The sequence below is a fragment of the Cheilinus undulatus genome, linkage group 16 (assembly GCF_018320785.1).
Source record: "Cheilinus undulatus linkage group 16, ASM1832078v1, whole genome shotgun sequence".
In the NCBI taxonomy this organism is placed as follows: domain Eukaryota; kingdom Metazoa; phylum Chordata; class Actinopteri; order Labriformes; family Labridae; genus Cheilinus; species Cheilinus undulatus.
The window spans coordinates 34,611,534-34,638,502 of NC_054880.1; the positions used below are offsets into that span (position 1 = coordinate 34,611,534).

General features: G+C 40.8%; 1 protein-coding gene across 3 annotated transcripts; it reads left to right on the forward strand.

Annotated features, from left to right (window-relative positions):
• Nucleotides 1-105: 105 nt before the first annotated feature.
• Nucleotides 106-21,410, forward strand: LOC121524573. 3 transcript variants are annotated; one of them, XM_041810018.1, is made up of 9 exons: nt 106-256; nt 1,361-2,091; nt 8,243-8,405; nt 8,697-8,803; nt 8,920-9,059; nt 9,158-9,294; nt 12,029-12,272; nt 15,759-16,075; nt 20,802-21,410. In XM_041810018.1, the coding sequence occupies exons 1-9, from the start codon at nt 223-225 to the stop codon at nt 21,239-21,241; spliced, it is 2,313 nt and encodes a 770-aa protein (XP_041665952.1). In that variant the 5' UTR covers nt 106-222; the 3' UTR covers nt 21,242-21,410. The 3 variants fall into 3 exon arrangements, with proteins under 3 accessions (XP_041665952.1, XP_041665954.1, XP_041665955.1); XM_041810020.1 differs by having other exon boundaries at nt 9,182-9,294; XM_041810021.1 differs by lacking the exon at nt 106-256 and adding an exon at nt 576-700.
• The last annotated feature ends 5,559 nt before the right edge of the window (nt 21,411-26,969 follow it).

Genomic DNA, 26,969 nt, shown 5'->3' on the forward strand with positions numbered 1-26,969 from the left:
GGCTTATTGGGCCTATCTTGATCTATAGATTTTAATGGGAGCTGTTCTGATCGCTGATTGGCTGGTTAAGCTTACCTTTCACGCGATACTTCTCTGTCACACCGCTGAAGGAGGTAATCAATCAATCCAGCTCATTAGCCCCCAGTTCAGGAGCTGTTCGCTTCGTGAACCTTAGAGGCTTAATTGACTAGAAGTCCAACTTTATTGGTTTTGACTGCGAGCATGGAGGAAGACTGTGATTTAGCAGAAGATTTCGGTAAGGACCTTTAATTGTTTTATTGGTTTATTGTGATGTTCACCTGCCGAAGCTGGACTCCTCCTGTCACACACTTTAGAAAACTTTCTCGGAGTATTTAAGCTCATAATCTTTCCTGTGAGGTGCAGCTCCCCGCGCTGCTCGGCTCCTCAGAGACAATTTAAAACTCTGTTATTAACATTCACGACCCGCTGTTTGTAGGTGGGGACAGGTTAGCTAGTTTAGCAGCAGCTAGCCGCGCGGAGTTAATTAACGGTCAGGTGAGGTGGCACGAGGCGCTGCACAGCTGGGACACTAATTAAGTCATTATAAGCTGCAGCTCCTCGTGAGGATGACGTTATCAGGTTTTCTTCGACCTGCAGGTCATCACATAACTCATGGAGTATGAAAGACACAACACCTCCTATATTATGAAGTTATTTAACAGTGCAGGCTCAGTTTGAGGTGAGATAATCAATGTTTACTGCCTTCAGGGGCCTTTTCTTCTATAATTGAGGGAGTTAGATAAACTGATATGAATTTATACTCATGCTATAGCATCACATCCTGTCATGAGTTGCCAAGAAATGTGAAATCACTTCAAAGCATTGCCAAAGACAAGATTTCAAGCTCCCCTTTGCAGCATTTTACATTCTGAAACGCTGTTTTACCACATACTATCCTGTATTTTGCTGCATTTAGATGTAACATGGTCACAAAGCTTTTTTTAAGTGACATAGTGAAGCTGCAATCAGTTATCTAAGCCTCTTCAGTGAGAGGGTTTGCAGGATTTTTTTCTAGTTCTATGATAAACAGATTTTTTTTTATTTTGCTCCAGTTGGCTATGGAAAATAAGCTTTTGAAAAATGTCAGCTTCAGCTGTAGGCATTTCCTTTTCTTTTTATTTCTGCCATTTAAAAAATGAAAAGATTAATACCTCAATTGACATTTTGCAGTAGATTAGACAGTAAAAACCAGCCTTAAATAGTTAAGTCTTTTTGCACTTATAATGGACCTTTTGTTTAATTTGATTTTGTTTTTAGCTGTGGTTTCTGATGAACTAGTATTGCAAGAAAGTGCAGATAACAGACAACATATAACAGCTCTCACTTCACTGTGTTGCAGACTGTTCAAGCCTTCTGTGCGAGGAGCTGGAGGATTTGGACACAAAAAACAACCAAGGCAGTGTGAGGAAGAGAAGGGAAGGAGGAGAGGAAGAAGTGTTTAATGAGAGGGAGGATGAAGAGGCCGAAGAGGAGTCCAAAGAAGACAAGGATGGGGAGACAGAAAGTAAAGTTTTCATGTCAGCAAAGGAACGGATGTCTGTAACAGAGGGAGAAGAGGAGGAGCAGGTGAAGCCTGAGAGTGGGCCGAGAGCGGAGGAGGTGCAGGAGGTGCAGATGGAAGGCGACACGATAGAGAACAACGAGGAAACAATTGCAGAGAAACAGCGGGATGAAGAAACAAAAGATCTGAAAGAAAAAGATGAGAAGAAAAAGAGTAGGAAGAGGCGAGGTAAGGCTCAGAGTGTGAGAAACAGGAGAAATATGAAAGATGTTTCAGAGGAGGAAAAGAGGAGTCAGATACAGGAGGTGTCAGCCATGGGCTCTGAGGGGAGCGTGATTCTGTCAGAGCCTCCTATTGGATTAATGAACACCTGCGACCTGTCTGATCCTGTTTATCTGGACTGCGGGGGGACTGGTCTGTATCGCCAACCAGTCCCTGTTCCCCTGCTCTACTCCTCTCAAGCTCCTGTCCCCATCCAGCCTGCGCCTCCTCACCCCCATGGGACAAAGAGACCTCACAGCCCCCTTCTGTCTCACAGTGTCCCCCAGCAGGGCCCCCAGCCTCTTGAGGTTAGAACAGACTGACACTGTTTACTAATCACCTGTTACCACAACACATTTTAGAGGAGTGCAACAGTAGACCTGATCTAATTCATACTGGCTCTCTAACACACCTTTATTGAAAATTACCCTCTTTAAAATAATTAAGCCTGAAATACAGCTATTATTTCACTGCTTCCTGCTTGATCAGTGAACAAAAAGACAATCAATAAGGAGAACCTGAAAGAAAACATTAACTTGCTGTCATGGCCAATATCTGTAAATTTAAGCCATTTCTATCATACTGACATTAGCTATTTAAGACTGCCATTAAATGTGAATTTAAAGGTACAGCGTGCAGAATTGTGAATAATAGTGACCTAGACATGGAAATAGGTTGGTTCAGTCAGTGTTATTTAAAGAGAATGAAGCGGTAGCTATGGATGCAGTTTAGTTGTACTGGAAGCTGATTACAGTGGCTGCCACAAGTGTAGCTATTATCCCAGATGTTGCTGTAGTATAGCAGCAGTTTTATGAGAACTGGACCACATTTCTTTATGAAATAAAGAGCAGAGGACAGCACTGAAAGCACTTCATGATGCAGAGATGTCTTTGCTTTTCTCTTGACCTGCCTCAGCAAGAGTTTGTGGTCGTTGTGGATGGGATTAAATTGCACTATAAGCAGATGTATCCAACGGCTGCTACCACTGCAGCGATTGGCTTGGGTGTACAATACTGTGTATAAGTTTTAGGCGTGTTTGGGCCAAAAGATAACTGACATAACCAAGATCGTGCTCTGGATGTCCTTGCATATTACCAGGGGAATAATCTGTTGAAAAAATAACAAAGTCTACACCTTTAGGGTGGCATACAGAGTGGATGTGGGGAGTAAGCATGGATACCATCTGAGTAGAGTTGCCACAAGCCCCTGGTTGTGCTGTGAATGCTCTAGGGGCCCGAAAAATGCTGGTGGACAAAAGAGATGTTGTTGAACTTGACCTTGGAATCTGAGTGACAGACACCCCCCTCCAAAAGTATTGAAACGCTGAGGCCAATTCCTTTATTTTCCTGTCGACTGAAAACTTTTGAGTTGGACATCAACAGATGAATATGAGACAAGAGATCAACATTTCAACTTTTATTTCCAGATATTTACATCTGGATCTGATACACAACTTATAAAGTTTAATGAACAACTTCTCAAAAAATTCTCTGAAGTTGATTGGACAAATGTTCTGTCAGTCACTGGTCAATCAGAGCAACAAGACAAAATGAGGTAAAAGACATGTAGCTTCAGTACTAACCTGGTCTGTACAGACTTCTCTGCCAAGACAAGCTTTCACTGTGGCTCTTTGCTTTTATTTTAATACAGAAATGAGTTTGAGATCTGATTAAGATGCCAATATACAACAGCTACATCCGAGTTAAAGACTACAGTGGTAGCATCCAATCTATGCACCAGCTTATAGTACAACTTGATCTCAAACTCATGCCAAAGCAACTTGGCAGAAGAGTGAAAACATCTTTTTCTGTCATGAAAGCTTTCAGTGCTGTTCTTTGCTCTTTAATTCATAAAGAAATGTGGTCCAGATCTGATAAAACTGCTGCTATACTTTATCTACATCCAAGCTAACAGCTGCCCTGGTGGCAGCCATTGCTATGGGCTTTAAGTGCAGCTATCCCCCACTCACAGCTACATCCTCATTCTCCTCATATGAGGCTGACTGGTTAGTAGGGCTGAACGATTAGCAAAAATAATCTAACTGCAATTTTTTTCCCCCAAAATTGTGATTGCAATTTAATATACAATTATTTTTTTGTTCCTTATCTTGTATTTTTTTCAATAAAAACAAACAAGATATCTAATGAACACAATATTAGATATAATATACTAGGACAGTGGTTTTCAAAGTGTGAGGTGAGCCTCCCCTGGGGGGTGCCACAGGACTTCAGGGGAGGCCTGGAACCATAAACCACAAAAAAGGTGATTTGCTTTGCCAGCCTCTGCTGTTCATGGGGAAAATTGGACAGAATTATAGTTAATGTAGAGTTGGCTATTAAGTTAGGATTTTCCTGCATTGGCCCTCGTGGTGCCCAATGGCCACAGTGTTTAATTAGCAAAGATGTACGCACTAACAACGGCATAAGGCTTCTTAAGACCTGAGGTCATATTGAGACAAAAGCACTAAGTCTAGTGACCAAACCAGGGAGATTTTTTTACATGAAGGAATTTTGGTCACTGAAGGTAACTGAGAACGCCATAAACACTAAGACAGCCTGTGCGAGTGCAGGTTTTTTGCACCAACAATGACCAAACACGATTACCAGGCAAGGCTGGTAATCACTTTTTAAATAAGAAAAACATATACATATTAAATTTAAAAAACACATATCGTAAAGCAGGAATTTTTATTCTTAAAAAAAAGGGGAATGTTTGCATTATGTGCATAAAATCTCTGCTGCAAAAAAGTATTAAAGAAATATTGCGACTTTTGCGATTTGTAAATTGCAGCAGGTCATATTGCGATTTAATCTAATTTGCGATTAATTGCCCAGCCTACTGGTTAGATTTGTTTTCAGTTCTGGTGCAAATGTTTCAGACTGGAGTGCTGCAAAATGGATATCCCTGATGACAGACATAGAGTCTGGCAAATCTATCTGCTTTGTGAGGCTAGTTAGATATCCACCTTTTGTGGCAGCTACTTGAAAATATAAACATCCGTGGTGTCCTGAAAGAACAACCCATGGCTAGTCAGGTGTATTTGATTTCAGTTTAATCTCCCATCTTCATTTTAATGCATTTCTACCAAATTCAGCTAGAGAAATTTAAATTGTATAAACTGAGGGCCATTTACAAGATAAAGTTCTATGTGTTGAAAAATGTTTCAGAACCAGAGGTTTGACCTCTTGAAGCAGACATATATTTGCGTGCTTCAGTTAAGACTTTCCGTTTTCTAATAATAACTCATTGTCATGTATAATCACGGTGTAATGTGTATGAAATGATGCACACCTACAGCCTTCTGCAATATTGATGATTCAGCTGTGAAAATAGCATCCTGGATTTGGCTCAGTGTGAAGTGATGTGAGGTGATATGAGTGGCCGACAAAGCTTCATTAAAAGTAATGGAACAAGTACACATAGAGTTTGATAATGTTAATCTGTGTACTTGTTTAAAAAAAAAGTTGAGCTGGATATTTTGAAAGTATGAGATTATGGACAAAACCAACCAGTTATTACTGTTTTATTTGGACCATTTTCTGATGATCACACATAAAGTCATGGGTTTGAATAGGAATGAATTTCAGGTCTGCTGATTTCAGCCCTCAAGGGTGTCTTTCACAAAGTGAAAGTATGCAGCAAAACAACTTCTAGATCAAAGAAAATGCCTGTTTTGCTTCAGCTTGGCCTGTAATTACATCATGTTGGATTCAGGGAGGTTGGTCCAGTCTAGAGATGAAACAGTCACCGGTATTAATGATAACTGTGTCAAAATTCCCCCACGGTTATCATACCATTCATATTCCAATTATCATGATAACCATTAATGATAACTGTGCTCTGATATCACTATAAGTTATGTCCAGACAGCAAGTAACGTAGGTCAGTTTATTAAGGTGAACCAGAAAAAACTTCCACAGGTCGACTGAAGATATAAAACGCATCAGAGGAGGAGGCACAGCTGTCTGCTCTCTCTATCGTGTGCATCACTTACTGTGATTGTGTGTTGGAGCCCAGAGAGATGGACAGACAAGTTCATCTGTTTATTTATGTGTTTAAAAGGATGCCCAGCTAGTTACTATCAGGGTAGCACCTGGTCTTCCTGGGGTCTCTCATCAACCAACATTACACAAGATATTCAAAAGAAAACATTTTAATCCCCATAGAGTCCTACTCACCCACAAGCAAAATCCCACAACCCACCAGCACCCAACATCAACTTCTCCTTAAACACCACTGACTACAGTAAATTTCATATCAAGTAAACAGAAGAAAAAGTGAAGCACAGTTTGATACCTACAACCTTTTCCTCTGCAAGAATGTCACCCAGCCAATACTTTCCATTCAAACACAGAATTCATGAGAATGACTATGACTTTAAAACTATTACTGTTGCAGAAACATTAATAATATCCTGCTTTTAAGAGTTCATATTCATCTTTTAGTTAATTTTTAAAACACATTTTACTGTCCAATTCCACCCGCATTCAGTTATGACAGTTCATGTCAGATATTCATAAAAACAGTGTTTTTAATTTAAGAAATGATGATATCAGTGTGTTGACTTTAGCAACACCTTGACAAAGTTTCCTCCCTAAAGGAAAGAAAATTCTCAGAAAAAAGCACAACCCTCACATCCTCATCATACAAAACAGTGCCACACATGGATCAGTGTGTTCATTTTGACTGCTGTTTTTGATTTTAGTCAGTCTTAGTCTTTATACTAAATGTCTTTTAGTTTTAGTCACATTTAATCAATTTTATACCCTTTATAGTTTTAGTCTACGAAAACCCAAAAACCTTTTGGTCTAGTTTTAGTCAATTAAAAGTCCTCACATTTTAGTCTTAACTTTAAGTCTAAACATTTAATATCTTGCCTGAATCTGGTACCAAAGCTTTAGATGACAAAACTAACACTGACATGGATTAAAACACATCTGGGAGTCTCTGATTTAACTCCTGGTTATGGCTTAGAAATACCAATGTCAAAGCAATATTCACTGACTTTATTTACACACAATTTATTTTAAAGTCATACAGAGGTGGAAATGTTTCCTGATCTCTGGAAAGTTTGGTGCCATATAAAACTGGAGCAACAGACAGTAGGTTCAACTTTACTCTATTGAAGCCTTCAGCCTTCAGTTTGCAGTGATTATTCATTTGACTTCTTTGAAGTTTTAGAGCATGCACTTTGTTGTGGAGCTTTAACAAAGCAACACACTGTTTGGCTGCACAGAGACTAACACATATGCAAACATGTTTATGCAGAACCACCAGCTACAACTGACTCATAACAGCAAATAAGCCAAGCCCATTATTTCTAGCACCAACGTGTGACACGTCTCCTGTGTTATCTTGTTTAATATGAGCATTAAGATGTGCTTCAAAGAGTGCTTATTTTAGTCAGGGATTGGGGAGCAGGTGTATCGTCACATCCAGACATGCCAAATATGTTTCCCTGTAGGTGTGTTTCAACAAAGTCCAGTTGTTTTCCAGCTCTGTCACTTTCTCTATCAGTTACAAAGAAAACCAGAGTCATGAGCCCAGTTCAGTTTCTGTCTTTTAGTTTGTGTGCAGAAGAGCGACGGCTGTCTCCTCTTCAGCACTGTGGTGGAGTGAGCGTATGTGTTATGTAGAAGAAGTGACTGGTGGATAGGGACGGGGGAAACTGAAGTGGAAGGTGCAACAATTTTGTTTTTTTTTAATAGAAAATCTGTATATTTCCTTTTTTTTACAGCATCTATTCAAACCAGTACACCCAAGAAGTCCTCGACGAATCACTGTACAATTGGAATAACTGTGTGGCATGCAAACTGACAAAGACATACCACCAATTATGGTAGTAGGATGCCATGTTAATACTGATAACGATGATATTTTAGTTCATGATTATCGTGATATGAAATTTTAATAGCACTGCATCTGTTACCTGGTCTCATACAGAGATCATTCTAGAGGTAAAGTTAGTATTATTGAGCTCAATTATCCCATTGATTGGTAAGATGATTATTTTAAATTGTAATTTTTTAAAAACAAAGACACACACACACTCTGAAAATAATCTCTCAAATGTGGGGTTTTACTCTTTTTTGTTTTAAACTATGATGAATCTGATTCATATTTGGCTTTACACTGATTTTTAAACATTTTCTAATGTCAGAGACTGAACAGAGACCTAACAGTTGTAAATCTGTTAAAGATGAGTTTAGATGCATCATATTCCTTCCATGAGGTGATTAGGCTGACTAGAAATGAATATCTTCATCTATAAAATATGGATAATTATTTTCCCAGTGAAAGACATGCATTTCTCTTTGTTTATAAAATTGTGTTGGCCTTTGGTCTACACCTCCACACTTGACAATGAGCAATTGTTTGTTTAAGAAAAGACATACAGTTTGGGAAATGTTTCACTGAATTTGACTGAGATCCTGGATCCTGAGTTATTTGTCTCAACAGATGGATATCGCGCAGATCTTCTCCAACCGGCGCTCCATCCGCTACGGCAGCAAGGGTCGAGGCCGAATGCTTAGCTTCCCCCTTATGCAAGGGTTAGAGACGGTGGACAGCAGCATGCTGCCCCCAGCACCCAAAAAGAAAACACGGACTCTCTACAGCACAGGTAACTGTGCTGTCAGTGTGGAGAAGTGTCTTCAGGTTTGACTAAGTAAATATTTATGTTTCAACTTTTTTATTTCCAGAAAAAAGAGAGGTGCATGACAAAAGTAGAATAAAAAAAAAAAAAAATATATATATATATATATATATATATATATATAGAACCCCCCAACACCCCTAAACCCAACCCGGTCCTCTTCTTTCATAATTGAGACAGTAAGAGAACTGTATACTAACTACTAAGTAAATATTACCTGCATTTGAGTGTGTTGTGTGAATGTGTGAATGCGTGCAGATCAGCTTGAGCACTTAGAGGCCTTGTTCCAGGAGGACCACTATCCTGATGCAGAGAAGAGGAAAGTTATCGCTGCTTCAGTCGGTGTTACACCTCAAAGAATAATGGTGAGACAGACATCTACTGAAAGATTTACCTTGGGTTTATTTTTTGGTGTTGACTCTTTCTTTACCCCCGTCCTTCTCCTCACCTTTTCTTTTCTCCATCTGTGTTGGCGCCTCAGGTTTGGTTTCAGAACCGAAGGGCTAAGTGGAGAAAGGCGGAGCGCTCCATCACAGCAAAGATTGAACAAAGACAGAGTAAAACTGGATGCAGCAGCAGCCCAACACATAATCAGATCAATCCCACACTGCCACCAAGCAGGTATTATGATTTTGTCTCTACAGTATGTGATCCTATTTCTCTACATGGTGCAAATTCCTTATATTCAAGCTCAATATTATGTGTATTCTTTCGCTTAGTAAGGGAGCTCCCTCTTTTTCTAGTCACTTTACCACCAAGCTGCCCCCACTCGCCCCTGCAGCACATTCTTTCTCCACCCTGTCCAGCCAGACTCCACCCTCCTACAGCAACCTACTGACCACCTTCAAAAGCCCAGGTAACAAACCTCGCATTACTTCACACAGGATGTGTTTCTTGCTCATATTCCTCAAACGGAAGGGTTTGTAAAATCAAACCATATGAGCTTAGTTTATGAATGTCTTAGTGATCAAGCATCAGGCAGATGGCACCTTATCCACGGCTCAGGGATTAGTAATCTTTACTCCAAGGCTGGTATTAACAATTTTATTTAACCAAAATGCACCACATTTGGGGTTAATAATGCCAAAACATTCATTTAGGGGCTCATACAGCAACTGGTCTAAGGAGGAACTTGTTTTTTTATAATCCCTCTTATGCACTTTTTATTAAGTTTCTGACATTCACAAAAAATGTTCTTACCTAGGATTTGTTCATGTACTATCGGGACAAAAGTATAACCATCATTTATTAAGTCATAGTTGATCACTTGAAAGTTTGTGTGTAGTTCAGTAAACACAGTGTGTTTGTTTACAGTCTTCCTTCCAGGTATAGTCTAGTCTAGCAAATCTATGGCTCTTTGGACTTATGCTCTATTCACACAGGACTACTATTACCTAGGGACCTCAGGTAGTTTGTAATAATAGCGCAGGTCGTCTGTGTTTTTAATCCCATGCGAATTGACTGTGTCTATCATTTCTGAAGTAAAAATTCCAGGACAAATTATCTAGCGTGTTTTAGCACACAGAGAGCTCCACAGGTAATACTACTCCTGTACGAATCAGCATCACTGTACTGTAGGGTGGTAATTATGTTATTTTTACAGCCTGTGTGGCTATTCCTGAACGAAAACAATGATAGAGGCTGATTAAAAGATTGTTAACTAAGTTTTGACACATCGAGGTTATATATAGTGCTTCTCTTTGAGTTAATTTCATGTTATTTACTCTCTCTTTATATGCATAGCACTTCTGCCCTGCTCACTGATCTTATATCAGTATTATTTAGTTGTACATTTCATGCATTACATAATTTATGATTTGAGATGTATTGCTCAACATTCATTGGTTAGGCTGCGACAGCTGATTTGCAAGAGAAGGGTTGTTGCAGTTGTTGCAGATGTGTACCGATCCCAAATTTATAGAGCCCAGACTAATATTCACAGCGTCACCTGCATAAAACTGTTAAAAGTAACAGGAGCGGTTCATATTTAACATTAGACGCCTCTTTTATATGTTAACAGGAGGGATGCTTGACTTTCTCTCCCTTCCTCTGTCTGGTCAGCTGCAGATATGCACAGGTGACCTGCGCAACTTTGATGAATAATGTGAGATTTTAAAGAGATATTTCACTAGTTTATTAGTCATGGACAAATTGCTACAGATCTAAAAAATCTTAAAATGTATAGAGAAAAAAAACACCTAAGCACACATTGTCTGTTGCAGGGGTTCTCAAACTTTTCATCCTGTGACCCACAAAATAACACTGCAAGAGACCGTGGACCCTTCACTGTACCTGAAGGAGGTTCAAGAATAGTCATGTGCAGACTGATATTGTAGGATTTTTGTAAACCATCTGGCAACCCCCTGTCAGTGTCTTGCAACCCCATGTTGGGAACCACTCATCTATTTGAAGCTCTGGTTAACGGTCTGTATCTGACACATGCTGGAAATGTCACCTGCAGAACGCAATGTGCACACCATTGCATTTTTTGTATGAACTTGAGGAGTAAAAATTCACTGGTTTCATTGCCGCAGCCATGCAGGACCTTCATGTTTTCCTTCAGAAATGTCAGTAAATTTGGGTTCATCACAGACTTTACACATCTCATGCAAATGCACGGCATCAAACACTGACATCAGGCGGTAATACACAATTATCAGTGGTCCACAGGTAATACTCATCCTGTATGAATTATACTGTAGTGACCATTGTAACAGATGGAAATATTGTGCAGTCTAACCTTGGTTTAAAACTTGTCTTAGGATCTCGTTCAGAATACATTTTAAAAATCTTGAGAATATATTGTTGAATGAGGCCCACTGAGAGCAGAGGTAGTGTGTGAAAATATGCACAGGTAAACAGGCTGGATAACCAGTCCAATCATTTAATTCTGTCAAGGTGAAATAAAAGGATGGACTTATCACAAGCCTTCAAAAGCTGCAGATATTTTCATTTTTTTGATGAGATTAGGCACTTCAGCAAGAGGCCTTACCTTATCCTTACAGCATTGGTTGCTGTTAGGATAGTATTTCAGGAATTAAATGAAAAAATCGCTTATAAAATAGCCTTCTAATGATGAGAAGTGCACTTTGTCTTAGCCTTATTATTTTACATCACAAATGGTACATAATCTTAACATAAGTCTCTGAGGTCTCACTTTGTGTATTGACTTAAAACAGTTACTGATTTTACTTGTTTAGTTGCTTCTCAACTTCTCAACTCTTGCTCTTTTTTTTTTTGGTCTGAATACCCACAGAGAAGAGGTGCTGCCAAAAAAGGTCAAACTGAGGGAAAAAAATCAGAATATTAGTCATTTAATTTTTGGACACAACTTCACCAAAGTACTTGGTTTGAGCTTGGTGTAAAGCTTTAAATGATATAAATAACAATATGTAGTATTGCTAGCAGTCTTTGATCATTTTTTCCTTTTTCAAGAGAAGATTTATCTGGATGCAGCAGGAATTACAATACTTGTGTAACCTCAGACCTCAGTTGACTTTCAGTCCACACGCTCAGGCAGTAAAATTCCCCAGAAACCAAACTACAGTATCACTTTAATCCCCAGGTTTAATCTCTGTTTCATCTCCAAGGTCAATCCAGAGGGAGAGATGGGGGCCAGCACCAGCTTTTATCTCAGGGGGGGCTTGCAGAAAACCGCCCCCGCCCGATGCACAGCCCTCCCCCTCTACAACGAGCCAGCCTCCCCCTTTTTACAACGGCTTACAATCAGGCCAACCCCACCGCACCTCTGCTGAACAGCCTCACCCCACCTCTGTTCCTGGACGCTCTGGAGGGGGCCCATCGTGACAACCAGCCTCTGCAAACTGACACCAGGTCAGCTCAGCACACAGCTTACAGTGATATGAACACTAGAAGATGATTTGAACCGTGACAACGACTACAAGACATGACAGGAGGACAGAGAGTTGGCAGGCTGCAGACACGGGCAGGCATCCTGTGAAATACTGATTTAATGATGCCTCAGACAGTGTCAGTGATAGTGGGGAGTCAGATTCAGCTGGCGCTCTGTAATATTTTAGAAACCATGCTGGGAGAAGTCTCAGTTAGTAATTACTTTGAACAACATTTTGTTTGTTTCACTACAATCATGTATCACAGCGCAAAAACTCCCCAATGCTAGAGAACACAAAAATAATGATGAATATGAATGCATTTTCTAGTCCTGCTGTTTGGAGACTTTCAAATGTTTGAGCACAACGTACCTCCAATCTTTGTGAATGACAGCAGAAATCTCCGGCGAGTCATTGGGAAATTTGGGCATACTGTGCTAACTGCTATTTGCATTTTAGTTCCCTTTCAGAGATAAAGAGGTTTTGAACTAATCATTCCCCAACCTCAACCTCTATTTCAACAACTACCACCATCAGTTACATTTTAAATGTAACAGTAACTATTGAGTAAACACCCCCAAACAATCTGGGTCACATACAAGACTAACAGCATCATGCCAACACTAAAATTTGAAGTGAGCCTGGTAGAATTTACCTTTTTAATATTGGCCTGTTAAAGAATTCACCGGCTTGGATGTTTTACCCATTGATTGATTTTATGAATAAATCAATCTATATATATATGTATATTATATTATATTGATATATATATCAATATAATTTGGCTTTTTTAACAACAAAAACCCTCTTTGATGTCAAAGTGAAAATAGAATTCTACAAAATAATGTCAATTTAATGAAGACAACTCTGAGAAAAAGTTATTGAAAAGTATAAGTCAGGGATGGACACAAAAATATTTCCAAGGTACTGAACATCCCCAGAGTTCAGTTAAATCCATCAGTAAGAAATGGAAGGAATATAGCACATGTGAAAATTTGCCTAGATCAGGCTGTCCTCACAAACTGAGTGAGCGTGCAAGAAGGAGACTAATTAGAGAGGCCACCATGACACCTATGACTACTCTGAAGGAGTAAAGCCTGCCACACATAAAGATTTTAAAATCCAATTTTCCAATGTTAGGGACCCCGCACATGGTGGCAAATAATGACAGATTTTCCACTTTTGTTCGTGTAGTGTGTGATGTTGAATGAGAGGATCAACTCAGAACGCCACACATTAACAGATTCCTGTCACAGACTACCAGAGCCTCGGCCTGGCCTCATCTCTCAAAATACCAAATCTTGCACAGTCAGACGTAACCTTCGAGGGAAAAAGCTCCTGTGGTTAGCCGTTAGCTACATGCTAAGTCCATTAGAGTTGCCATTTCGGTCCAACTTCCTCTCTTAGCAGTTTGTCTATGGTGTGTTTTACAGCACATGTTGTTAAATGCTCATTTTGTTGCCACAAATCAACAAGTTTCAGATGTCCATCCAACTTTATGCTTCCCATTTGCCAGTGCCGCCTATGGTGCTGTTGTTTACTATCGTGCCTTCCTCCTTCAGTCGTCCTGCTTCCTGATGGACTATTCCTCTATATCTCATCAAATGTCTGCTCGTATCTGCTCAGCTGTTTTCTCATATCTGTTGGTGCTCAGCACACACAACCAGATTTCTGGTTGTATATATTGAACTTGTTTAATTTTTTCCGATCTCGGAGTTTGAGGCAGCTCTCATCAGGTTGAAGAGGGAGAGAAGTCATGCGTAACACACCAGACACCACAGGATAATCTGGTAAAATAATCTTAAGAACCATCTGTAATTGGGTCTTTACTGACTTTGGCCAGAAGTATTCAGCCCAGCAATTGGCATGATTATCATGTAGTTCGAGGCCAGCTTTACAAGCTTCTGCAGCTGAGATAGGAGAGACTCTGCATACAGCAACTGTTGACTGGGTTCTTCACCAGCCAAAGGTTTATGGGGTAGTGGCAAAAAGAAAGCCACTGTTGAAATTAATTTTGGACTAGAGTTCATCAAAAGGCATGTGGGAGACACCATGATCAAGTGGAAGAAAGTTCTTTGGTCTGATGAGACTGAAATGGAGCTTTTTGGCCATCCGACAAGACAAACACTGCACATCACCGCAGACACACCATCCCCACTGTGAAGCACTGTGGTGGCAGCATCATGCTGTGGGGATGCTTCTCAGCAGCCAGCCATGGAAGGCTTGTAGAGCTTTACATGAATGTGGAAAGTCCTGAAGTACAATCTAGTCTGCAAGAGAACTATGGCTTGAGAAATATTGATTTTCCAGTTAGACAGTGAGCCAAAGAATACAGCAAAAGCTCCACAGAAATGGTTTAGAGGCAACAAGGTGAATGTTCTGGAGTGGCCGAGTCAAAGCCCAGACCTCATTCCAGTAGACAATTTGTGGCTGGACTTGAAAAGGGCTGTTCATTAATGATCCCTTTGCAACATGACAGAGCTTGAGCAGTTTAGCAAATAAGAATGGAGTAAAACTGCAGAGTCCAGATGTGCAAGGCTGATTGAGACCTATTCGCACAGACTCAGTACTGTGATTGCAGCCAAAGGTGACTCTACTAAATACTGGCTTGAAGGGGGTGAATATTTATGCAGTCACTTGCTTTACATTTCAGATTTTTTTTCTATTGGCATTACTTTGTAGAAATCTGTTTTCACTTTGACATTAAAGAGTCTTTTGTAAATTTCTTATGTGAAAAAAGCCAAATTATATTGACAATGATTCATTACTACAATCATTTAAAGGGTTAAACATCGAAGGGGTGAACACTTTTATAGTTACTGTGCAAATATAAACCAATAGGCTGTTTGATTCAGATGAAACTGAAATGCTCTGCCGTAACTGGACAGTTTTTGCAGACTTAGTGTCATTGTTACTGCATACGAGGAAGTTATTTATTTCCACTTGTGTTCGTGTTTTAACAGCATCCGACAACTGTGGCACCCAAGCTGTTAAACCGTTGACTGCAGCTCTGTATCTGCCCCTGAAATTATCCCCACTGGTAAAGTGATGTGTAAAACTACATTGTGCTTCTGTTTCTGTGGGTGTAATAAAAACTGCAGTTGTCGCCTGCCTGGCTTGCATAAAATTAAATTTTCTCACCTCGTAAGTGTCAGTGGTTGCTTTAACTCTCTGCAGATTTTGCTGATCTCTGTAGGTGAATTGCTGTCCTATGTTTAATGTAGATGCCCTTGAATGTTGTAATTAATAGGAGTGACCCTTTTAGATTGTGCTGTGGAGCCATGTATCCAATATGAGCGATTAGAGTGGAGGCTGTAAAATGATGTTGTTAGTGATTTTTGACAGAACTGTGACTGCTGTGCTTTGCAGTGCATTATTCAGCATTTACTCTCTTGTGATTTCTTTTCCTTCAGTTTTGAGATGGGCAAGAGAAACACAGATTTATAGAGCTATCTCCTTGTGTTTTCAGTTCTCTGTTTGACTTTGGGGAGAAGCTCGACTACCTGACCTCAGGCCAGCAGAGCAATGCGCTCTCCTACCAGCTACAGACCTCCTACCCATCCACTCAGCCCCAGCACCAACCTACAGCATCTCTGCCCCGCATGGCCTACCTCACCCCCTCCCCCTACCTCACCCCCAACCCTCCAGATTCCAACCCTACCTCCTATCTGACCTTTGCTCCAGGAGGAAACTCCACTGGGATGGTGACCTACTCGACAGGAGGCCACACTTACTTCCAGTCACAGAGTACAGGACAAATCCTTCTGCAGTCTGCTGGTCATCACGGTGAGAGACTGGAATAATTCATAATATATTCTTTTTTTGAATCACCAGAATACAGGAAAATGAGAACCTTCATTTCAACAAATGTAGAGTAAATGCAGCCTTACAAAGCTGATTGCTATGTACAAATACAAAGTCTGTAATTAGGCAGATCCATTTTGCAAAGCTTCATCTGTAGCTATGGGTGTATTTTAGTTGTAGCCTGTACTGGCAGCCAGGAAAGAGATTTGCATAGATGCAGCTATTGCAGCTGTTTTATCAGAAAAAGGGATGCAACTAACAGCTGTGTATATCACAGACTAATCATTGTCTGTTGAGGCGAATAGTTGACCATTCGGATGGGCTTGCTCAAAACCTGTGATCAAGGTAATATGCCTTCTATATATTGAGGTTTCATCTCATACAAAGGGAAACATTTAAATACTTTTTTTTGTTTTAATCACAAAAATCTAAAATACACTATCTCTAAATACTAGAATATTGTGGAAAAGTCCAGTTTGCAAAGGTTTTCTGAGCCTTCATGATCTCTTTCAGTCCACAAAACCACAATCAAGGGGGGGGGGGGCTGCTGACTTGACACATGTCCAGAAGAAAAATATCGACATCCAACACAAGGAGGGTAAGCCACAGAAAGTCACTGCTGAAAGGGCAGGCTGTTCTCAGAGGCTGTATTAAAGCATTCATAGAAAGTAGACCAAAGGGAAAAGTGTGGTAAGAAAAGGAGCACAACCAACATTGATGAGTTCAGCCTTCAGAGGATTGTCAAACAAAGCAGATTCAAAAACTTAAGGGAGCTTCACAAGGAGTGGACTGAGTCGGTGGGCCAACTTCGGCTACGGACAGGTCTAGGGAATGAGCTACAAGTGTCCTGTTCCTAGTGAGGAGCCGATTCTGAACCACAGACGTTAATCGGGGTTTCATCTGGGCTAAAGAGAAAAGAACTGGACCGATGTGGTCTGAATGTTCCAAAGTCCTGTTTTCAGATGAAACTAAATTTTGAATTTCATTTGGAAATCAAGGTCTTAGAGTCTGGAGGAAGATCAGAGAGGCCCAGAATCCTTCAGGTCTTGAAGTCCAGTGTTTTCAGTTTCCATAGTCACCATGTCATCTGCTGCTGTTGGTCCACTGGTCTTTATCGAGTCCAAAGTCAATACTGTCAGCCTTCTTCCAGGAGATTTTAGAGCCCCTAATGCCTCCATCTACTGAGAAGCTTTGTGGAGATACTGATCTCCTTTTTCACCTGCCCACAGTAAAGCCAAAACTACCAGAAACTGGTTTACTGACCATGGTATTACTGTGTTTGATTCGCCAGCCAACTGGTCTGACCTGAACCCCACAGAGAATCTCTGGGGAAATGTCAAGAGAAGATGAGACACCAGACTCAACAATCCAGACGAGCTGAAGGCTGCTATCAGAGCAACCTGGGCTTCACAACATCCCAGCAAGACCACAGACTGATCGCCTCCATTACACGTCACATAGATGCAGCAATTCATGAAAAGGAGCCCTGACCAAGTACTGAGCGAGAAATGAGCAGAATTTAACAGAAAGTCAACATTTCTGTATCATAAATATTTTTTTAACCAATGTTTGTGGTATTCTAATATTTTGAGATAGTGTATTTTTTATTTTTTTGAGCTGTAGGCTAAGCAGTTATCATCAAGATTAAAAAATAGTTCCCTGCAGTGAGTTAGCACACTCTGTGCAGACAAACAAATTTTGCCTCGAGACTCCTAAATTCTCCCCTAAATTAAAGTCAGTCTTCAGGACAAATGAGCCACTAACAAGAAAGTAAAACTTTTTTTTAAAGTCTAGTTAATTTTTCACCTTCATGTTTGAAAGTTAGTCTTAGAGTTATCATTGAAAATGAAAGAAGCAGAAAAAGTTCTGTCCAGTCATCCAAACATTTTTCAATCACAGCTTTGTATTTTCATAAGAGATAAAAATGGTCTCTATTAAGGATGCCAGTATTTATAAATTGATTTTAGCTGATACAGATATTTAAATGTAGTTCCAACCTAAAACTTTGGTCCTTAAAACACACAATTTAAAGTCTGAGGATGAACAAACCAACAAATTTCAGTGCTTTAAACAGACTTTAAGGTGTAAGGCATGATGCTAAATAGGAAAAGACTTCAGCTGACATAGGTCTGGTGGTCCAGACTACACCACTATGTGGAAACAGATCATACACGATTGTTGTGTGACTGCTTGCCCAGGCTTTAGAAGGAGGCTTTTTTAATTCCTGCCTGCTGATGTCTGGCTGTTTTTTAATACCTTCTTTCTCTGAATATTTCACTACTCAGGATACAAAAGTAGCTTAAGAATTAAGAATGTTTTTATTTTTGCATTTTGAATGCTTGACATGGTCGTAAACATATGGAACATGGCCTTTTTGGTAGTTTGTCTTCGCAGAAATCACTACTTGCTCTCTAACATGTGTTCTCCACTGCTGGATGATGCCATCTGCAAAGAACCCTTAGCCAAAATATCAGTTCTAAATATCAGCAGAAATCATATCTGCTGATACAGATATCATGCACAGGGTTGTTATGACGTCAGGTTAGTAAAATTTCAATTGACTCTATTAAAAAATGGATTGATGGGGAGATAATAGTTTTGATATCAGAGCTAAAAACTGAAGCCCTAAACATTCAATAGGTTCTTTTCAGATTTCATCACACAGCAGTGGAGAACTCCCAATAAGTAATTTCACCATAGAGGATCGCTACCTAAACGTCATGTTTGAGCAGTTTATGACTATCCCGAGTGTTTAAAGGGTGAAAATATTGACATTTTTAATTCTTAAGCCACTCTGTGTCGTGAAAGTAAAGAAATATTCAGGCAAAAAAAGTTTTAAAGACTTACAGAATCGGCAGCAGGCAGTGCAGTGCAGTTTTGTCACGGTTTAGCTCATTAAACTCTGATCTCACTAGGGCTGTACACAACTAAAGAAAAATCTTGGTCGACAACAGAAACAAAAACAGTCAGCTTAATCCGTGACAGGTTTCTCATTGCAACCTTCTGGCAGCATTGTGAATTGTTTTTAACCTCATTTTGTTGTACTAAAAGAACAGCTGACTCAGAGATGATCATCAGCACCTGCCTTTAACCACATAATGCCTGTGATCACAGCATAACTATTAAGAATCATATAGCCTACAGAATATCCTCAGATTATTGTTTATATTAACTTACAATGATAACTATTAACGGGAGCCCTTTTTCCAGCCTGTGCAGTGTCATTTATGAGCATAAATCAGACAGCATGCAGTGTTTTTTTACTGAGGTGAAGGGGGAAAAGTTCACTTGCCAGGACTTAATGACCAGGAGACGTTGTCTTTGCTCTCTTCTGCTCTCTGCTTGTCTGTAACAGACACTAATGCTGACATGAACATTTTAATCTGATGATAAACAGACAATACTAGGTATTTACTGACCAGTGAATTAAACAGGCCGTGGGAGTCCGGGCTCTGACAGAGTGCTGCACGCTCTGTTGTTTCATTCTCACATGCACGCACGCAGCAAACAAACAAACAGAAATCTTGGTTGGATGAGAGCATATCAACAAACCTCCCAACCAACTGAGCGAAGGGTGTCAGCCCTAGATCTTACCTCAGCTGATGTCTGTCCAGTCTCTCTTGTTGTGATGAGGAATCCATCTCTTTATAGAGATCTAGATCAGTAGAGCTGGTTGTTTGGCTCTCAGATCTGGTCATTTGGTACCAGTTTGGCTTTTTAAATTTAGATTAATCACGACAAAGGATAGAGGAAAGGAAACTGGCACTCAAACAGGAGCTAGCTACAGTGGCTCACATTAAAGAGCCATTTCTTAGAACAGGCAGATTCATGAACTGCTCATCATAACTCTGTCTCTTACCCCACAAGGTTTATTCAGTTGATAGTATATCGCTTTCTATTAAAAGTATGTTTGTACGAAAATTAGGATCTTTTTCTATGTTAAAGGGGCTCAGCTAGCCTCATAGCTCAGTACTAGACTTCTATAGACTCTTGTCTCTCTTCATCTGGCTAGACAATGCTAGAAGGTCTGCAGGAATAAGTTCTTTGTGATATTGATGCCTCCATGCCAGGTTCATCTGTTGAACGACAAATAATCAATTTTTTGTAAAGTGTAGGGATTGTACTCGATGAATGTAGAAATGTGATAATTTGATAATTGCAGCATACAGGTCGAATAAGAGCTTTAAAGTACTAACTTTCCTCAGTTTCCATTCATTCCTAATGGCTGTACCCCACTTCCTGGCCCCTTACAGACATCCATCCATCATTAGAGTCATGTGACTCATTTCTTGTTCTTAATTACCAGTTATGCAAGCAATCTCATGCATGCAGTCTAAATTGCTGTAACCAATAGGCAGTGCACTTTCTCTCTCAGCAGCTTTTGATTCAAAATGTGACTGAAGACCTGGATTATTTAAAGCCTAAATACTTGCAATTCCAGTGATCTTTAAAAAAAAAACTGTATAGCAATACAGTTTTTTATGCATTTGTAATTAAAAAATATAGTACATTTTGAAAACCTTAATGCAGAGAAACCAGACTCTTAAGAATAAAAAAGACAATTCAGGGATCAGAAAAGATTGTGGGCAATGTTGGGACTGATCATAGAAATGAAGAGGGACATCATGGTCCTGCTCCTGAACCAGGTAACCTCTGATGAGGCCCAATTGTCACATTGTTGTTTTTTTATTTCCTGTGTCATGTGCAGGTGGGATCACTGCGTACCAGTCATATCCCTGGGCTAATATGTATAGTCAGCCTGCCCGCCACCAGCGTGCTCCATGCCCTTCAACCTATCCCGCCAGCTTGGGAAGTGCTCGGGATCACCTGCCTCCCTCCTCCACCCTGCCTCCCCCTTCATTCTTCCCCCATGGGCCCTCACATGTGAACCCTCAGCGCTCGTCACACACGCTCTCTCAAACCATCAGCAGCAGCAGCACCATCCTTCCTCCAGTGTCCACCCTGCGGCCGTCTCGTCTCAGAGCGGAGATCACTCCGACCAAGGCTGCATCCCTGCTGCCTTCTCAGGTCAGCCCTGCTTCTCCAGAAAGTCCTTCAGTGCCCCCTAGTGTCAAGATTGAGTATGACAGCCCTGGAGAGATTCACAGCCACTTCCACTGTGACTTCTCTCCCCCCATACATTTTTGAATGAGAGTTTGTGTGACAGTGTGTGTTGAATGCATATATCCAGTTTAACTGTGTGTTTCAGCATGTCTGTGTTTAATTTTTACTTATCTAAAAATGTTATTGTGGAAGTTTGGTTGGGCTGCATTCAGATTGGTGGCAATAAAAGGCTCATAGCTGTGTTAACACTTTACTCTTTGCATGTTACTTGCTTTTCTGTAGTAAATCAGGAATTTTCGGTCAGTTTTTTTTGGCATGTTTTGTTGAAAAGTATTTTTGCCAAGCATTTTTGTGCTTATTAGTTCATGTGTTTTTGTTTTTGCATAAGCCTTGATATACAAAGTTTAAATGGTTAAAAGAATAGGACAGAACACAAGTTCACACAAGTTAATCAAGTTTACAATAGATAAGCAAGCAGAGAAGTTAGCAGATATAAGTATTTATTATGGCATTTCTCAAAAATGATCACTCTTCTGTAGGAAGCTGCCTAGATATTAGACCTCAAAGTGTTAAAAAGACTCTAAGATTTACTTTGTATGGTTTAAATGTGTTTTCTTAATGCAAACAGCACTACAGGTATAGCTTTCCCTGTGATCTTACACAGAGATCTCTGTATCTAAATACTGAAGTTGGAGGTTGATGGATGACAAACAGGTCATTCAGAAAGTATTCAGACTCCCCTTCACTTTTCTCAGTTTTGTTATGTTACAGCCTGATGCTACAGTCGTTTAAATTAATTTTTATTCTTATTAATCTACGCTCAGTACCCCATTATGACAAAGTGAAAAAAAAATTAGAAATGTTTGCAAATTTATTGAAAATAAAAACAGACATATCACATTGACATAAGCATTCAGACCCTTTACTCGGTACTTAGTTGAAGCACCTTTGACATCAATTACAGCCTCGTGTCTTTTTGAATATGACTCAACAAGCTTCGCACACCTGGATTGGGGGATTTTTTTGCAATTCTTAGCAAATTCCCTCAAGCTCAGTCAGGTCTCTCCAGAGATGTTCATGTCACAGCTCTGGCCGAGCCACTCTAGGACATTCGCAGAGTTGTCCCTCAGCCACTCCTGTGTTGTCTTGGCTGTGGTCTTAGCGTCATTGTCATGTTGGAAGGTGAACCTTTGGCCCAGTCTGAGTTCCTGAGTGCTGGCGAACAGGTTTTCATTGAGAATATCTCCGTACTTTACTCCATTCAGCTTTCCATCAATCGTGACCAATCTCCCTGTCCCTGCTGCTGAGAAACCCCCCGCAGCGCGATGCTGCCACTGTTGGGATGGTATTGGGCTGGTAATGAGCGGTGCCTGGCTTCCTCCAGATTTAGAATTGAGGGCAAACATTTCAATCTGTATTTCATCAGACCAGAGAATCTTGTTTCTCGCAGTCTGAGAGTTCTTCAGGTGCTCAAACTTCAAGGAGGCTTTCATGTATTTTGCACTGAGGAGAGGCCTCCGTCTAACCACTCTGCTATAAAGCCTCTCTGGGGCTCAGGCCTTTTCCACATATAAGCAGGTATTTTAGAAAGCTTTTTTTTCCTGTTCATTTTGACCTTCCCTACACAGGCTAACAGCATTTAGGTCACTAAATAGGAGGTTTTAACCTGTAACTTTATACTGTGCATCTGTTTCTCCTCTGTTTGACGTCTCTGGTGTGCAACACTGACATATGAATTTTTGCAAACTCCAAGTGGGCTTATGCGTTTTGCATTTAGGAGAGGCCAATTTGCCATGAAGCCCAAATAGGTGGAGAACTGCAGTGATGGCTGTCCTTCTGGAGCTTTGTGACCATTGGGTTCTTCATCACCTCTCTTACTAAGGCTCTTCTCCTCTGATTGCTCAGTTTGGCATTAACCTGCTCTTGAGAGAGTTGTGCCATTTGAGAATTCTGGAGGCCACTGTGCTCTTGTGAACCTTCAGTGCTGCAGAAATGGATTCGTAGCAACTCCATATGGGCTTTCATCCCTTCAATCCTGCCTCTGAGCTCTGCAGGCTGTTCCTTTGACCTCATGGCTTGGTTTTTGCTGATATACATTGTCAGCTTTGGGCCTTCTATATAGAAGTACGCACATTTCTAAATCATGTCCAATGGATTTAATTTAGCACTGTTTGACTCCAGTCAAGGTGTAGAAAGATCTCAATAAAGATTCAGGGAAATGAGGGGAACTTGGGCTAAATTTACGGTGATTTTGCAAAGGGTCTGTATGTTGACGTGATATTTAATTTTTTTTTCATACATTTACAAAATACCCCTGAAATTCTGTTCACTTTGTCATGATGGGGTACTGAGTGTACATTAATGAGAACAAAAATGAATTTAAACTTTTGATTAAATCAAAAATGCTGTTCATTCATCTTTTCTGCCTCTAGACCACAAGAGGGCACTGTTGCTTCATGTGAGAGGACCACATGGTGAGATTTATCTAACAGCATGTTGTTTCTCAGATGTCCCTCTGTGGGGGGGGGTGGGAGATGGGAGGCAGGGGGTGACAGTTGCTAATCGGATGTAAGAAAAAAACGGCAGAGTAGTTTCTAGGATAGAGACGTCCCAGACAATCAATGATGCGGCTGGATCCTTAATCTGTGTTGCCATCTGCTGTGTTCACACATTTACTGCACTTTCCGCTCTGTTTATTCTTAGTATGCTAGTCAGTCGTAAGGGGCTTCAGGAAACCGAATCCCTGATGGAACCCCGCCCCCTGACAGAGCTGAAGGCGTTTTCCTGAGACTAGAACAAACGTCTGGGACCAGCGTGCCTTTTCTCGGTGGTGAAAATAAAACCAAAAGTTTCTTGTTTAAACTCTAGTTAATATTCCTGCTTCATAGTCCTGCCGTATGTAAAGCAAAGTTTGAAGCGAGGATGACGATTGTGGTGGGAGTAAGCGAGAGGGAGCTGTTTGATGACAGCAAAGGGGAGGTGGCAGGGACCAGGGGAGCAGATAAAGGAGAGAGGGGTGAGGTAGGAGGGTGAGGCAGTGTGATGGTCTGGGGAACAGGGGAGGAAGGAGATGAGCTGTTGCTATGGGAGGAGGAGAGGATGATGGGTGGGCTCTGCCAACAGGCGTGGGAGGGGGAAGGAGACAGGGAGGGCGAGGGGAGGAGTGTGATGGAGGCACAGGGGGTTCTGGGATGAACAGAACTGTTGGTTATGTAACGGCTGTATTCGGGTTTTAATGAACCTCTCTCTTCCTGCTCACTGGCTACTGAGCTGTTACTGTTGGCAGGAGCAGAGCAGCACAACACTCACACAAGCACACACATAAAAACTTCTTTTGCAGTGCAGAAAATTTTCAAACTCTTGCATAAAACACACATTCATGCTAGGAATGAAGCCCCAAGTGTTTGGGCTCTTTTTCGAACTTGGTGTAGTAAAGTTTGTACTCTGAGTTTTAGTGATATTTGTGCACCCGAGAAGCTAATTATTCTGCCTGTCTCAGATTTCTTTGCATGTGCTACTGAGGAGGGTTTCATGTCGGTTTAACTTTGTAATTAATTTTTCCACGACTTCCCTGATGTGAACAGAGAGGGCTCAGAGCACAGCTGGAGGGCACGTGTGTGGATGTATGTGAGAGGGTGTGAGTACAGGTATGGGATGCTTCAGTCCTCCCCGATTTCCACCGTGTCAATATTTGCTCAGTATTCTGAGATTTGAAGAAAGGGAACTTGTTTCAATATTTATGGATGTGGTCAAACATAAAATCCTTACAGTCTTTCCAAGCCTTTATGCACGTACACACTGACAGGGGAGAAAGTGAAAGGAAACCTTGCACCCCTTGGACACAGTCAAGTGGGTGCGTTTATTGATATTAGTGGATGATGTTTATTGATATAACTGATTGAAATTAGAAATGTTTGTTGTTTAACAAAGCTGAGACATGGTTTGGAGATCCTCCAGTCCTTTGGTCCTCTGGCTCCGATGGTTGTTGATCTTTGGTTTGTTTTGAAATGATACAACAAATAGACTTGTGTTGGGTTTGGAAAAAACACGATGGAAAGTGGCTTTGGAAAACAAAAATGTGCCGCTTTAAATGGATGTGTATGGATGAAGACACAGTGGAAAGAGATAAAATATCTCACCTAACCATGATGATAGTAAACACTGGATGTGGTGTTATTTGAATGTGGGCTCATATAAAAATGACTAATGTCATTCAGTGTGGCTAATATGGAGAGATTTGTTTGCTTTAGACTTTTTTTTACCTTATGGGCTTGGCAGAACTATTGTGATGAATATTTTTCTAAATTGAGCTCCCTGAGGTGACTCTGCTATTGGCAGAGATGGAGGATTTACAGGAACATTTCCATTTTCAGTAAAAGAGCAAATATGTACAGGCTTATTTTACATTTTTATTTTGCTACTAAAAAGGAAATGAAGCAAGAGAAAAAGGAAAGCAACCAATAACACTTTGCATTCACGGTAAATATACTGTGATTAATACGAGACACTGAGTATTAGAAACCATTAATTAGTGCTGAAACATGGTTAAATTAATCAACAATTTTTGATACCAACATGCCTTGGGCTGCAAACCTGGCATTTTTTCATTAGCTATGTTATTTTCTGTAGGGATCACATTTGTCTGCTGCTGAAATTGATGATCTGTAAGTGTGATCAACTGATTTTGATACCAATCATATTTTGTGTTTTGATAGAGCAGCTAGGGCTGCACAGCAGTGCAGGGGTAGCCCTGTTACCCCACAAAAAAGGTTCCCCATCAGGGCCCTGTGCATGGACGTGGCATGTGCTTCTCATGCGTTCTCTCCGGGCACTCTGACTTCCTCCCAACACCAAAGACATGCTCGATAGGTTAATTGGTGACTCTAAATTCCCTGTAGGTAAGAGTGTGAGCGTGCCTGGTTGTTTGTCCCTGTATGTCAGTCCTGATATTGACTGGAGACCAGTCCCAGGTGTGCCCTACCTCTTGCCTGATGACAGCTGAGATAGGCTCCAGTCCCCCATGACCCCAAACAGGATAAGCGGTGTAGAAATGGATGAATATAACAGCTTGTTTAGCAGGTAGTCAGTCTAAACTTAGCACAAAAAGAAAGGAAATTTGTGTTTGGTAGGTTATTTCTTGTTGTAACAGTGTTTCTTGGCAATAAATCTTATACAGTCCAAAAGCCTGTTTATTTCCCTTTATATGGTGCCAGATTTGTAAGGAACGGGCATTTCTAGGATGAGCAGCAGAGCTGAGTATATGGGTTGCGCCCATGAAATTTGCCAAATCTTCCCTACCAATGCCAAACAGCTTATTTTGCTGCTGATACTGACCCTTGTTTGAGCTTTTGGTACTCCTGGATGCTAACAATTAGGTGCCTTACTGGCAATGAAATTCTGCAACCAGAGACAATCCCATATCTCCCAAGTCAGGGACCGAACTCTATCCTTCAAGATGACAACACTTGCCCACAGAGCAGGGTTCATCAGGGATTACCTCTAGGATTTGGGAGTGGAGAGGATGGAATGGCCTGCCAGCAGTCCTGACCTCAACCCCACTGAACACTTGTGGGAGCCAGAGTGACCAACATAACCGCGTTGGCTGACTTGCGACAAATGCTGATAGAAGAATAGGATGCCATCCCACAGCAGTGTGTGACCACCAGGCTGGTGACCAGCACGAGGAGGAGATGCCAGCCTGTTGTGGCTGTGTATGGTTCTTCCACACACTACTGAGGCTCCTGTTTGTTAAATGTTTAAAGTACTGAATTGCCAATTTGTCTTGTTTCTTTAGACTTTAGTCATCGAAACA